This window comes from Diaporthe batatas (genome assembly GCF_019321695.1).
Source record: "Diaporthe batatas strain CRI 302-4 chromosome Unknown Contig00003, whole genome shotgun sequence".
In the NCBI taxonomy this organism is placed as follows: Eukaryota; Fungi; Ascomycota; class Sordariomycetes; order Diaporthales; family Diaporthaceae; genus Diaporthe; species Diaporthe batatas.
The window spans coordinates 6,215,143-6,228,652 of NW_025408550.1; the positions used below are offsets into that span (position 1 = coordinate 6,215,143).

The following is a 13,510-nucleotide window of genomic DNA, read 5'->3' on the forward strand; positions in this document are numbered from 1 at the left end:
TACAGCGATTCCGGGATAATACTTGAATTCTTCTCAAGTGTTGTTGGCTGGCAAACTACGCGCTACCGCCGGCCGTTGGCCAAGACGAATTTGGATTCTCACGCAGCTTCGAGATGGAATAAACAAACTTAGTTATCTTTTAGTGGTTGGAAGCTGTCAAGACTACGGCCATTTCTCTATATTGCCAATTACCGTCAACATGCAAGTCTAGGATGGAACCAGTGTTCCAACCCCCTAAGCAGGTATCTTGAATCCGGAGCGTCTCAATACCTGGAAAACGCCTTGTGGGTCGTATGCTGCTGAGGCTGCCTTGATCTTGGCAACAGCCTCTTCTCCATATCCAGCGATAGGATCCTGGGTTTTGTATGCGTAGTTCAAGTAATGCCAATCTTTGTTCGCTCCAAGCGAGTCAGCATAAGCTTCCAGCTTGCCCACGAGCTCCTCTGCGAGGGCCAAGACAGCAGGCTGGTCGTCCTCCTTGGTCAGAGTGACTGCCAACAGCCAAGATGCGACCGGCCCGTCTGCTACTAAGGTTTCTAATCCGAGGACGTTGCCGCCCCTCTTGTTGCTGATATCCACGAATGCGCGAGGTATTGGCTGCATCGAGGCGATGATACTCAGCGACGAGTTGTGGAGTATGGCTGCTTCCATTCTGCCGGTAAATTCTTTCAAAGCTTGGTAGTAAAACTCCAAGAATTCAGCAACGGCAGAATTGGCCACAGAGCCACTGAACCAATTCGGATACACCCCAAGTGGGGTCGCTCCCGTGAATGCAGGCACCAATTCGGCGACGGAGGTGACAACCGAAGTGTCGGACAGATTTCTGATGGTGGTAAATTTGTCGAAAGCTGGCGGAGCGACTTGAGCTTGGGTATTGCTTAAGAGCGCCTGTAGAGTGAGACTACCTGACGCGTACCCAAGGGACACAAGAGCCTCACTTGTCGGGTCATTGTCAAAGTCCTCTGAAAATTGAAGGTACGCATCAAAGACGGCAGCGCGGTCCGCCCAGTCGTAGGTGAGAAAGCCGCCCCAGATCTGGGTCGAATTGAGTGTGTCTGAAAGCATGAGCATCATCCTCATTCTGGAAAATACTTCGAGGCCTCAAATGAACTTACACAAGTCTACCCTCGTGACAAGACCGAGGTTTCCCGAGCTTCCTTTTATAGCCTGGAAAAGGTCCACATGTTCGTTGCCGTTCGCGTTGATCACGGAACCATTGGCAAGCACCAGCTCAAAATTATGAACAGCATCGCATGCCCAGCCCATTGTGCCGGCGTGGAAGGAGTAGCCACCCCCAGTGATAAAACCCCCGACTCCTACAACGTCAGCCCTTCCTCCTGCAACTGTCACGCCGTAAGGGTCGAGGGCCTCGTAAACAGCACCCCATCTAGCACCTGGTTGGACGGAGGCGATGGTCGTGCCAACATCATAATGAGTCTGGTTCATGTAGCCTAGCTCTATATTAGTATCAACATGTTCAAGTCCTTCCTAGTGAAACCTGACCAGGTAAACCAACCAAAGTCAATCGTGACTCCATTATCTACAGAGTTCGCGCCTCGGAACGCGGAGTGGCCGCCGCTTCGAATGCCAAAAGAGCAGTGGTTTTTGGATATCACATCCATAAGTTGTGAGACATCTTTTGTTGTTTCTGGCAACAGAATGCAGTGAGGCGGCAATGCTGCGTTAGCGGAATAAAATGACTGAAGGCGCTCCTGGTAGAGAGTCGTGTTGGGATAGACGATGCGTTCTCTGAGCTCGGGCAGTTGAGATAGAGCACCGCACTATAAACCCCACACATAGATCTTAGACAAGGGTCTAGCCCAGGATGAAGTGCTCGGGGAATACGTACGCAGTTCAAGCCAGCGCCTTCAGGCATGGCAATGCCCGATTGGATCGAGGCAGAGGCTCCAGCCAACAGCCGGAGGCCAGAAGCAAACCGTGATGATTTCCCCATGGTCTTTAGCAGCAGAGGAAGTAAGATGAAGAAACGAGCGACCAGAAGAATGGAAAAGCCGAGACAAATTTAAGTACGCATTTCTGATGTCGAGCCCCCTGAAAATGATGTCTTGGCTCCTGTTGAACCAACCTCCAAGAAGCGGGGGCAACCACAAGGTTGCATGGACAAGAATTCGCAGTAAGCCATTCAGGCTGTCAGGGCGTGCTACACGAAGCGATTGCTACTCAAAGATCTCGAGGTGAGTGTAAGCTCTAAACTATTTGGGCTGGATCTGCAGTTCATGTGCATCGAAAATACCTGAATTTAGCAGCCTTACCTAGGTAGTCAATAGGGTGTAACATCCTACAAGGATCTCAACGGGATTGCCCGCAACAATCCCTTCAATCGTGTCCTCAATGAGCCCAAAACGGAACTGACGGCAATGCATGTGCGATGTACTGTTGTGGATATAAGCATGGGATTGAACCTTCTGAACGTGGATCAAGTTTTTACGTGGAAACAATTGTCCGCTCCAGACCATGCCTTTTTCAGCTGCCCACAACTTAAGTTGCACACGACCCTAACCGCCGATTCTCGTGCACTCAAGATATTTTCTTAACATGTCTTCTCCCTGGCACGGACGCCCCGATGAGGTCCGTTTTGGGAGAGGAAATTCGGGTCCAGCTATGGATTTTTTTCCACCTTGACTGCCTATAAGCCGAATGCAAATCCCTTACGGACAATAGTCTTGTTGAATTTCGAATTAGGATGTTTTCCTCTTATAGAAGAGAACGGATATTTATATAGTAAAAGATACATAGTATATAAGTATAAATGCACCCCTAGTGCGCTAATATTAACTTATACTACCTATTTATATCTTTATTAATTCCTTTATTATTATTTTTAATTTAATAATAAGTTAGTATCTACTTACTTAACTTTAATATTTATTTATTTAATAATTTTTATAAACTTACTTAATATTAACTTTTTATATATAGAGTTTATATAAAACTATATACTTAATTAAAATTCTTTAAATTTTTAATTCTTTAAATATAAACTTTTTTTAATACTTCTTTTAACACACTTTTTAATATAACTTTTAATACACCTTTTAATATACCTTCTAACACCCCTTTTAAACTATATATATTTAAGTACTAACTAAGCATTTAGATACTAATTAAATATTAGAAGGTTAAAAATTAAGAAGGTAAAAGTAAAGACTATACTCTTTCTAACTTTTTAATACCTTTTTTAACCTTTTAACACTTTAAACTTCTAACTTTCTAATACTCTTTCTAACTCTCTAACACTTTAAACTTCTAACTTTTTAATATTTAATTAGTATTTAAATATTTAGTTAATATTTAAATATATATAGTTTAAAAAGTTTAAAAAGAGTGTTAAAAAAGGTGTTATAAAGAGTATTAAAAGGAGTTTATACTTAAAGTATTAAAAATTAAAGAAGGAAATTATATTATAAAGTTTTTAATATTAATTTAAAAGTATTTATAAATATAAAGGAGTTATTAAGAAAAATAAATATTAAATAAGTTAATAAAAATTATTAAATAAATAATTATTAAAGTTAAATAAGTAAATATTAACTTTTAATAGTTTATTATTTAAATATTATTTTATATTATTAATAAAACTTTAACTATATTATATTTTTCTTTTATATTATATAATTACTTATTTCTTCCTTTTAAAATATATATATAAAGTCTTTAATAATTTTATATATATTCTTATAATTTTTATAAAAACTTTAAATCTACTCTTTTATTTTTATTATATTTTTCTATATTATTAAAAGTTAATAATTATTAATAATAAAAGTATAAACTTAAAGAAAAATAAATTTATTATATTTTTTTATCTTTTATAAATTATTTTAAAACTTTATTTAAAAGTTTTAATATTTTATTATAAAAGTTTTAAAGGTAGTATATTGTAAATTATTTCTTTATTTTAAATTCCTTTAAAGTTAATAATTATATACTTAAATAAAAGTTATAATACTTATTTAATAAGAGTTTTATTATAAAGTATATATATATATATATATTTAAAAGAATAATTTTTAATTAAATTCTTTTAATATAATTTATTTATATAATAATTATTTTAAATTTAATTTTATTATATAATCTTTTATAATAATTAAACTATAAACTACTTTTATTTATATTTTTAATTAATATTATTATTAAAATAATACCTTTAACTTTATTTATATATTATAAAATTAAAATTATAAATATTTATTATATTATAACTATTATTATTAATATTATATTCTTTTAAATATTAAATTTTAAATATTTATTATTATATAAAAGTATTATATATATATTTAAATATATATAAAATAAAAGTAAAATTATATATTATTAATAATATATTTTTATAAATATTATTATAAATAATAAAAGTTAATAAATTAAAAATTAATAAAAATATTTAATAAATAAAAAAAGTTTAATAAATTTATATAATATATAAATAAAAGTATAATATATTTTAATAATTATATTTATTAAATTATTATAAAAAAATATTAAGCTTTTTTTAATAAATATAATAATAAACTTTATAAAATTCTAAATTATTCTTAATAAAGTTAAAGAAAAGTAAGTAAGTAACTATTTTTTTACTTTTTAGCTAACTTGCCTAGCCTAGTTTCTATCAAATAAGTGTTATTGAATTAGATCAGTATATTGATATCCTTCTTATGTAAGCCAACGACAAGTGGGTCCGTGAGTGCCTTTCTGCCCGCCCGGCTGCACCGCTGCCGAACTCAAACCTAATCACACCTGCCCTCAGGTAACTGTTAGTCCTGTTGCTCTTGGATCGCGTTGCATATCTGAGCGGTGTGTTGAGGATTATTTTTTGATGAAAATCTTGCCAAAGGGATAGACACCCAAGCTGCTGGAACCCACCTGGGCAGGTTCTCGTGGCGGGTTGGCCATGCCTTCACGAGGACGCGTGAATCGACGCTCAAACGTCAGACGAACAAATGTCACCGCCTGCAAACGATGCCGGTCTCGAAAACAGCGCTGCGACCAGAACATCCCGGCTTGCTCTAACTGTGAGCGTGCTGGCGTTGCTTGTGTGAGTACTGACATTGACGGTAAAGTTGTGCCCCGAAGGTTCGTCGTATCTCAGGCTTCCATGATAAAGAAACTCGCTGACGATCGTCTTCAGCTACATACAGAGCTTAGAAGACAGGGTAGCTTATCTCGAATCCCAACTAGAAAGCCGAGGAAGTCTTGACTTCCAATCAAACTCGGAGGACTCTGCCGAGCCACGCCAGGGTGGAACCTCATGCAGAGATCCGATCGAGCTGGTTCTTTCCCAGAGCCTGAATACAGACGTGTTTTACAATACCATCGCAACTTCCAATGGACAGTCGCTTCTTCGCCTGTTGCTGGCTGAGCCGGTCAGAAGCGTGTTGCAGACGTCGCGACCGGAAGATCATCGGGCTGTTCTAGATGAGTTACCGAGTGATGCGCAAGCCTCGTTACCCAGTCGAGACGGTGCAAAGCGACTTATTGACACCTACTTCGAACACTGCGAGTTCTTCTCTCCCATCATATCATCGAAAGATGTCTTTTCTTCCTCAATTGCGGTGCTCTGTAATCAGCAATCCGATCCAGGAAGCTCTGCGGGATCACCGAGCACTTTCCGCGCATACATCGTCTTTGCCACAGCAATACTGTTGCTTAACAGGACAGATCCCGCCTTCCCCGTAAGCAGCTTCTATACACAACTTGACCCTACTTAAGAACAAACATGCCCCACCCTTAGCTTGTATCACAAAGACTTTAGAGCTATAGGCTTTAAGATCTACTGTAGCCACCTTGTGGCCACTCATTCCTATTTTAGCATAACACTAGTCCTTTAATTATTTAATAACTAACTCCGAATGCTGTAGATTGCCAGGGCAGACAGCTACTTTGCTTCAGCAATCCGACTGCTTGCCCAAAATCCAGCCGCCATTTGTGCAGGCGATCAATTATGCAACTTGCTGCTCGTGGCACGTAAGTTTTGAAGTTCCGGATACAATTCTACCCCTTCAAGGACAAACATACCGTACCTCTGACCTATGTAGCAAAGACTTGATAGGCTACAGCTCTTAATACAGGCTGTAACCGCCCAGGTTTAAGGCCTGCTTCTTACTACATCCCTAAAAAGCCACTTCTCTGGTTCGTAAATGACTAATTCTTGATGCTGCAGAGTATTGTTCCTTCGCCTCTAATCTGAGCGGAGCATGGCACTTTATTGGCCTTGCATCCAGGCTGGCAGTCGAACTGGGCTTGCATGATGAGCGTGCTCTTGATATGAGGCTCAGTCAGGACGACGTCAATCAGCGCCGATGGCTTTTCTGGGGTTTCTATACTTTGGAGCGTAATCTTTGCGTCGTTGTGGGAAGACCATTTTCGATCCCAGACGAAGCCATTCACACGCCATTGCCGGAGCTCGCTGAGGGCGAAGACAGCCGGGCCATGGCTCTTCACCTAATCAAGCACCGCAGGCTCGAGTCAGAGATCTACACCACTATCAATCAGAAAGCACCGGCGAACGGCGCTGTCATTGACTTATTCGCTTGGCGGGATGCGATGAGAAGTAGAGTCATTGAATGGTCGAGCTCAACGCCAACCACATCCGCCGCGTCCACACAACTTACACCCACCGGTATCTTCAGCTCCTTCTTGCACATCGATCTCGTTAATCTCTACTATCCTTCTGCAGCTTTTCCAGACCCGTCGCAAAACGATATCCTCATAATCGCGCAGAGCGCCTCCGAGAGCATTGCCAACTATCGCCGCGCCTTTCGAGACGGACAGCTACGCTTCTTCTGGCGTACTACGCACAATCTTTTCAAGAGCGGTGTTGCGATGGCCTACTGTGTTCACCTGAACTCTTCAAACCAGTATCCTGACTTGAATCAAGCGGACATGATTGCATCTGTCAACACCTGCATGTCTGTCCTCTGGGCCATGGTTGAGCGTTATCCTCCTGGCTCGGTATATCGAGATGCATATGAGCTTCTGTCAAATTCTGTGCTTAGATCGGGTGACAATGTTGGCAGCCTCGGGGATTTTCAGCGTCAGGGAACCTCTCAGTTTGCCTTTGAACCGACATTCTGGACGGACATTTCATTGCCTCAGGCATCAATTGATGCTTTAAATTGGGGCTTCGGGGGTTTCTCATGGAATTAAGGCTATCTTCGCACACGCTAAACTTGACTCCACCTGAAAGGACTTGTCTCTAGGATAAATAGACCCTGGACGTGCCTGGGAAAACATGAATTACATTAGGAACACCAGGCGGCGGCTAATCGATGTGTGGCATTGGTTCTCTTTGAGCAACTCAAATTGCTTGGATAAGTCTACATATCCTTGAGTGGGTCAGGTGGTGCTGGATCACCTTTCAGGCTCTTCTGAAATTCCGCTCTCAGCTTGAACATAGGCTGCAGAACCCAAGTATTGTAAGCCAGAATATCCGTTTCTTCCTTCGGGTCTCGAACGACATTAAAGAGATAAGGAGACTCCAGCTTGCCACTCGACTGGTTTACCTTTGGCTCCCAGACAAGGTGAAGCTTCCAGTCTTTCCACTTGATGGCGCGGAGTTCGTCTTTGATGTAGAACAAGAAACCTTGACGAGGCGACGGCGTCTCCAAGGGCTTCGTCAGAAATTCCAGCTGGTCGACACCATCTATCGGCCGGTCTGAAGGAACAGCGGAACCCGTCGCGGAAAGGATAGTTGAGAATATGTCGGTGACATGGACGATTCCGTTGCTGGTGACACCGGCAGGAACACGCCCGGGCCAACGGACGATACACGGGACCCGAAGACTACCCTCCATCGCTGTATGGTAGGTTCCTGACCATGGACCAGCAGTTCCCCGATATGGCTCCCTGAACTCCGGGCCATTGTCTGAGGCAAAGATGAAGACAGTGTTCTCTCGAACTCCAAGTTCATCTATGTGGTCAATGATCTCGCCTACACGGTAGTCCATTTCGGCCATTGAGTCTGCAAAATCGCCCTGGCCCGTTTTGCCAGAAAAGTCCTTGTGAGGCAGGGTCGGAAAGTGTAGATGAACCAGTGGATGATACAAGAAGAACGCTTTTCCTGCTTTGGCCTGTCGAGATAACCAATCTTTGGACTTATCGACCAGCATCTCGTCGATAAGCCTGCGCTTCTCCAAATCGTAAACGCAAACGTTCTCAGATGGCCCATTTAACTTCCCCTTCATTATGTAGGGTAGCTCTGCCACCTCCGGGGTATAGCCGAGGGCGCTGGTGAACTGCGTCTCGTCTGTTGTTCTCGGGATGCCGAACCATTCGTCAAAGCCCCTGTCGGAGGGGTACCGGCCCGCAACATCACCCAAATGCCACTTCCCATGATGAGCTGTTGTGTAGCCATTATCTCGGAGGCACTCGGCAAGGGTTCGCTCCCACGGTTGCAGGCCTTGTGGGAATCCGGCGGGCACTGACTGGCGGCAACCTGTACGGATTGGATGTCGGCCGGTCATGAGAGCGGAACGTGTCGGCACGCAGTCGCTCTCAACATTGAAGTTATGGAGCAACAGGCCTTCTGTGGCCAGTTTGTCGATGCGAGGCGTCGCTGCGCCTCGAAGCTCGCCGCCGCCGTAGCAACCAAGCTCGCCCCAGCCGAGATTGTCGGCCAAGACGAGCACAATGTTTGGTCGGTCAGGATCTTTCGACATCCTGTGTCAGCCAGTGTGGTAGCTAGGGACTTTGAAACCACAGACTGAGCGCTTGGGCAATTGGTAGGCCAGCCCAGCTTGTCCGCAATAGAATCGGTAGTTTAAAGGCACAGAGGAAATGCAGATTGCAGATGTCTCCAAATGATTGGCTACCTTGAAAATAGCAGGACAACGGAAACCAGGCTGTTTCTGATAGCACGGCATATCATCGGACGCAATAAGTGTATCATTTTCGGCACCGTCGCCGAAGACTTACGGGCTGAAGCGGGGTTGCTAACGCTCACCTCCGACGGCCACCACCGAGCCGCCTCTTTCGGCGACGAATAGCAGAGAGAAATGTTCGCTCAACATTGCGATAAGTTGTATGGAGTAATTTCAGGGACCTATACGTGATTGGCATATCATATGACGACATCACCTTATCGGGCAATATGGGGCAAACAAGACAAGTGGTTTGAGGGACTTCAGGAGGGCTGGGTGTCTTGGGCCTCGGGACCCAAAACACAAGAGCACTGACGTGCGATAACGCAAAATATTAATATTATCTCGGTAGTCTTCCAATTGATCAGAACTATACCCAAGCATTCAGATTAAATCATCAACAATATCAGCTCTGGGGTGGTGATGTCTCACCAGGAGTCCACCACGCTGCGGCTGGCCCGTGACAATGGGAAAATGTCATCAAAGAGCACAGACAACACAGAGGTTGAAGCACAGTGGTCCGAGAAAGAAGAGAGAGCCGCTGTGAGAAAGTGAGTTACCTGGGTATCCGAGCACAAATGTGAGAACGCTCATTGACGGATACCAGGCTTGATTGCTATCTCATGCCCCTTCTAGTTGCCGGCTTCTTCGTCTTGCAGCTTGATCGCAGCAACATCAGCAATGCCATGACAGACACATTGACCGAGGACCTGAATATCACCAAAAACGATGTCAACGTGGGTTCTCAGCTCATGTCAGCCGGCATTGTCATCGCAGAGATCCCTTCAAACCTGATCCTGCAGCGTCTCGGTGCCCCCGTCTGGCTTACCTTGCAGATGGGTGTCTGGGGGACAATTGCTCTGACCCAGGCCTGGTGCACCAATATCCATTCTTTCCTTGCCACGAGATTCCTACTCGGTGTCTGGGAGGGAGGCTACATACCAGGCGGCCAGTATATGCTGGCTTTGTTCTACACACGTGAGGAACTCGCGCTGCGGACCGCGATTTTTTACTTCGGAAACTACTCAGCCACGGCGATTGGGTCTTTGATGGCGGCCGGAATTCTGAATATGGGTGGAGTAATGTCTTTATCTGGGTGGCGATGGCTCTTCATCGTCGAGGGAGCAATTACACTTGCTGTTTTTCTTGCCTTCATCATATTACTCCCACGGAGCCCCGGCCACACATCCCCCATCCACGGTCGTTTCGATTTTTTCACCCCACGCCAACGACAGATCCTCCGAGCTCGTATCATAGCAGATGACGAGACCAAGGGTGCCGACAAGGCTCATATCACACTCAAATCTCTTGTCGACGCCTTAAAGGACTTCCGTCTCTGGGCCCACATGCTGCTGAATCTCGTGGCCCTGTCACCCAAGGGCGGGCTGCAGCTCTACGGTCCCAACATCATCAAGAGCCTCGGCTTCTCTCGGACAAACGCTAACCTCCTAAATGCTGTGAGCAGCGTCCTTGTCATCATTCTATCTTGGCTCATCTCCTTCGCCTCGGACAAATCACGATTGCGTGGCCCGTGGTGCATGGTGGCCTTCTCCTGGTCTATGATTTTTGCAGGGGTGCTGTACGGTCTACCTTCTACATCCGACAAATGGGCACATTACGCCGTATTCACATTACTTAGCGGCGGTAACGCTCTGGCTCAGGGCTTGAATGATGCCTGGGTGAGCATCAACGCTCCAACTCCATCCAAGAGAAGTATCGGCCTCGCAATGGCCGTGATGGGTAGCAACCTGGGGGCTATTACTGGCGGCCAGCTGTTCCGTGATGACGATGCGCCGAGATATACTAGGGCTTTCGTTGCTATTCTTGCCTTGTATGCTGGGGCCATTCTTGTAGCTCTGTTTATAATTTGGATATACTGGCGGGCTAACAGGGTTTTGGCGAAAGGGGGGAAACTGAAGATCCATGGGCAGGTGATTGAGAGACCAGCAGACGGGAGGAGACGCTTTGACTTATGAATAACACTTGTGTAATACTAGATAGTGTTATAAGATGAAGCTTAGAATAGCACAGCAGGCTTTATATACGTTATAGACACAGTATTATTATTATTATTATTTAAAAAAGCTATGTCTTGCGCGTTTACTACCGTATAAAGGCGCCATGTATGTCCTCGGACGTATACGGAATAGAAGCGAAACCACATACGCTGTAGTGATGGGATCTCTGAGGCCACTCTTTATGGAGTCATCCCATGAGCAGTCTTTAATGGGATGAACTCGACAAATACCTAGGTATCCAGTCAGCAATGAACGTCACTTAGTACCGACAGGCTGGAAAGAATTCAATAAGCCTGTTGAAATATACCATCGCATCCCTATCTATCATGGTGTCACTAGTTGACTGAAACATTCCTACTTAGGCACTTAACAAGGGAATGAATTAGGTGCGAGTAGCCCACATCCATCACCTGTTGTTCTTTTTACCACTGTACGTGGATGCCGTGCAAGGCTTCGAACGCGTACCTAGGTACGGAATAGAAACGTAACCAGGTAGACTCACCTGTGAGAGGCCTGGGTGACGAGAAAGCACTGGCATGTACAAATACCGCCTCACAACAAGAAGCCAACATCATCACCAGGAGTTAGATGTCGTAGCACTTCTCCGGCATTGGAAATGTGCGATGCGCTATTCGCAAGTCCCCGTACCTAGGTGCTTACTACCTGGGTAGATCACCACTGACAGGCCGAAGCCAGCTGCCAACCCCAGAATATGCGAAACTTGCCCATTAAAGCCTGTTCTCTAGCATGGCCGGTCTTTGAACGCATACCTAGTCGTAGACTTGACAACATTATTAATAACAGGTGATATATGCCGTGGCGCACTATAGGCCCCATCCCAATGCGCCCGGGCACTAGCTGCCGTCGGCCGCGACCAGTCCAATAGAACAAATTGTGATTGCGCGCCCTGCCGGCTCAGATCACACAGGTCCGTCACCATGCCTCTGCAATCTCGTTGGCTGGAAGCCCAACGCAAGGGCTCCGTCATGATCGGTGAACCCAAACAGAACCCCATTTCGACCTGGTATAGTTTTCTAGGTTTATTGTTTTGGAGCCCAGGCGGCCGCGCACTACTACTCGGGCGAGGGCACCCAGTGCCCACCTGCCACGTACAGGGCGATGGTGCTGCTCATGTTTCGGTCCGAAGGTTGACAGCTCGCGTGATCGACAGCGTAGGGCCGGACAGCTAGCCCACTTGGGCCTCTTCTAGTGTAAATCATCCATGTGTGAAATTCACGACAACAGCAAAGCAGATGTGGAGATTTCTCAAAGGGCCAGGTCAACCTGGGTGACTGGGCATTGAATGGGCTGGGCAACAGGAACAAGAGTTTTGGCTCAACGCATAGCTACATACCCTTTTCCGCTTGTAATTTCCCACCGTCGCCCTACGGGCCACGAGCCGAAATGAGACTACAATGCTAGCAGTGTTACAGGTGAGGCAACGAGTATCATGGACGCCCGTCACGAATGAGAGCCAAGCAAGCTGTCCCGCGCCGGGTCTCAGCAACACGTCTTTCAGCGTGCAGCGAACGTGTCGCGTAGCTGAGTCTCCCGCCCGGGCGGGCCGGCGGAGCTCGATGGTTGACGAGCACTCGCTGGGTGACGGTCGAAGCTGATTCCTGGGATGGCTCCCAATATACCAAAGTAATTCCATAATTGGATCCAGGGTCCCGTGGAACTCAAAACAGGTCTGCCGTCCCAATTCAGGCTGAAATAGGTGCATGTCGACGGCCGGCCCGCATTCGACAGCCTTAACAGAGAATCTTTGCCCCGGGATCCCTTACCCGGCGCTGGTCTCACCTTTCAGTGCCTGTTTCCAATCAGCGCGCGCGGCAGTGGTGGCTTAAGGGACACTGGCGGAGGGAGGTCGTTCGGCGGACAAGGGAGACGCAGAAGCTGTATTCGGTGAATACTTTAACCGCCATCTTGATTGTTTCTTTGCTCTCCTTTTCCCATCGTCGGGTCGTGGTCTCATTCAGAAACAATCGGACATGGACAACGTCATTGTCCGTCGTGCAAGCGTGCCGCGCCATGGGAAAAAGGCTGATGTCTCGGTATCCGGGGATGAAATGAGGACCCTTGTCAAGATGAAACACGGGGATGATGAGATACGGCTCGCCAGAGACCGAGGCTGGGCTGGCTGGCAGCCTGCCCGCGAGAGAAGAATGAAACCTTGCCAGAACAGGACTAAGCACTGGGTGAGGATCCTTGGTGAGCAAGATCCACACAATGCACCGTGATTGACGGAAAAGCAAAGACGCAACGGGCGCATTGGGGAATGGGACAGGACGTGCATGATGAGGTGGTACTCGAGTGCTTTCGCGTCCGGAGTGTTGGAAATTGGTTCGAGCTGGAGACCTCTGGACCCTGTGAGGCTCATCTTAAGGTGTTCTATCTGAGAACAGACGGCGCCGAACGGCGTCCGGTTCATTGGCATCGTGTCTGCATGGCTCGGGGGTTGGCGAGGCCGTGGCTCTCGCTCTCGTGCACCGCTCGCCGATGCCGAAGCGGGCTAGTGCAGCCGCGTGCAGTCCCAGTAGGATGGTAGGCACAGGATACGGGCGTGGCAGGCTGGCAGGCTAGTTGGCCTTGTCCTCCCTCTGGTGC

At 45.9% G+C, this 13,510-nt stretch overlaps 4 protein-coding genes across 4 annotated transcripts; 2 read left to right on the forward strand and 2 right to left on the reverse strand.

Moving 5' to 3' along the window:
• Nucleotides 1-119: 119 nt before the first annotated feature.
• On the reverse strand, nucleotides 120-2,167 carry KVR01_002462 (uncharacterized protein). The gene is made up of 4 exons (XM_044792182.1): nucleotides 1,850-2,167; nucleotides 1,517-1,781; nucleotides 1,116-1,451; nucleotides 120-1,055 (listed from the first exon to the last, which is right to left on the reverse strand). Exons 1-4 carry the CDS (start codon nucleotides 1,952-1,954, stop codon nucleotides 235-237), a joined length of 1,527 nt encoding a protein of 508 aa, XP_044647477.1. The 5' UTR covers nucleotides 1,955-2,167; the 3' UTR covers nucleotides 120-234.
• Nucleotides 2,168-4,763: 2,596 nt separating this feature from the next.
• Nucleotides 4,764-7,318, forward strand: KVR01_003581 (uncharacterized protein). The gene is made up of 4 exons (XM_044789855.1): nucleotides 4,764-5,100; nucleotides 5,156-5,699; nucleotides 5,886-5,991; nucleotides 6,188-7,318. The coding sequence occupies exons 1-4, from the start codon at nucleotides 4,919-4,921 to the stop codon at nucleotides 7,171-7,173; spliced, it is 1,818 nt and encodes a 605-aa protein (XP_044648596.1). The 5' UTR covers nucleotides 4,764-4,918; the 3' UTR covers nucleotides 7,174-7,318.
• Nucleotides 7,319-7,343: 25 nt separating this feature from the next.
• On the reverse strand, nucleotides 7,344-8,684 carry KVR01_003337 (uncharacterized protein; the record flags this gene model as incomplete). The annotated part of the gene is made up of 1 exon (XM_044794384.1): nucleotides 7,344-8,684. The coding sequence occupies one exon, from the start codon at nucleotides 8,682-8,684 to the stop codon at nucleotides 7,344-7,346; it is 1,341 nt and encodes a 446-aa protein (XP_044648352.1).
• Nucleotides 8,685-9,359: 675 nt separating this feature from the next.
• On the forward strand, nucleotides 9,360-10,861 carry KVR01_003192 (uncharacterized protein; the record flags this gene model as incomplete). Its single annotated transcript, XM_044793788.1, has 2 exons — nucleotides 9,360-9,436; nucleotides 9,493-10,861. 2 exons carry the CDS (start codon nucleotides 9,360-9,362, stop codon nucleotides 10,859-10,861), a joined length of 1,446 nt encoding a protein of 481 aa, XP_044648207.1.
• Nucleotides 10,862-13,510: the final 2,649 nt, after the last annotated feature.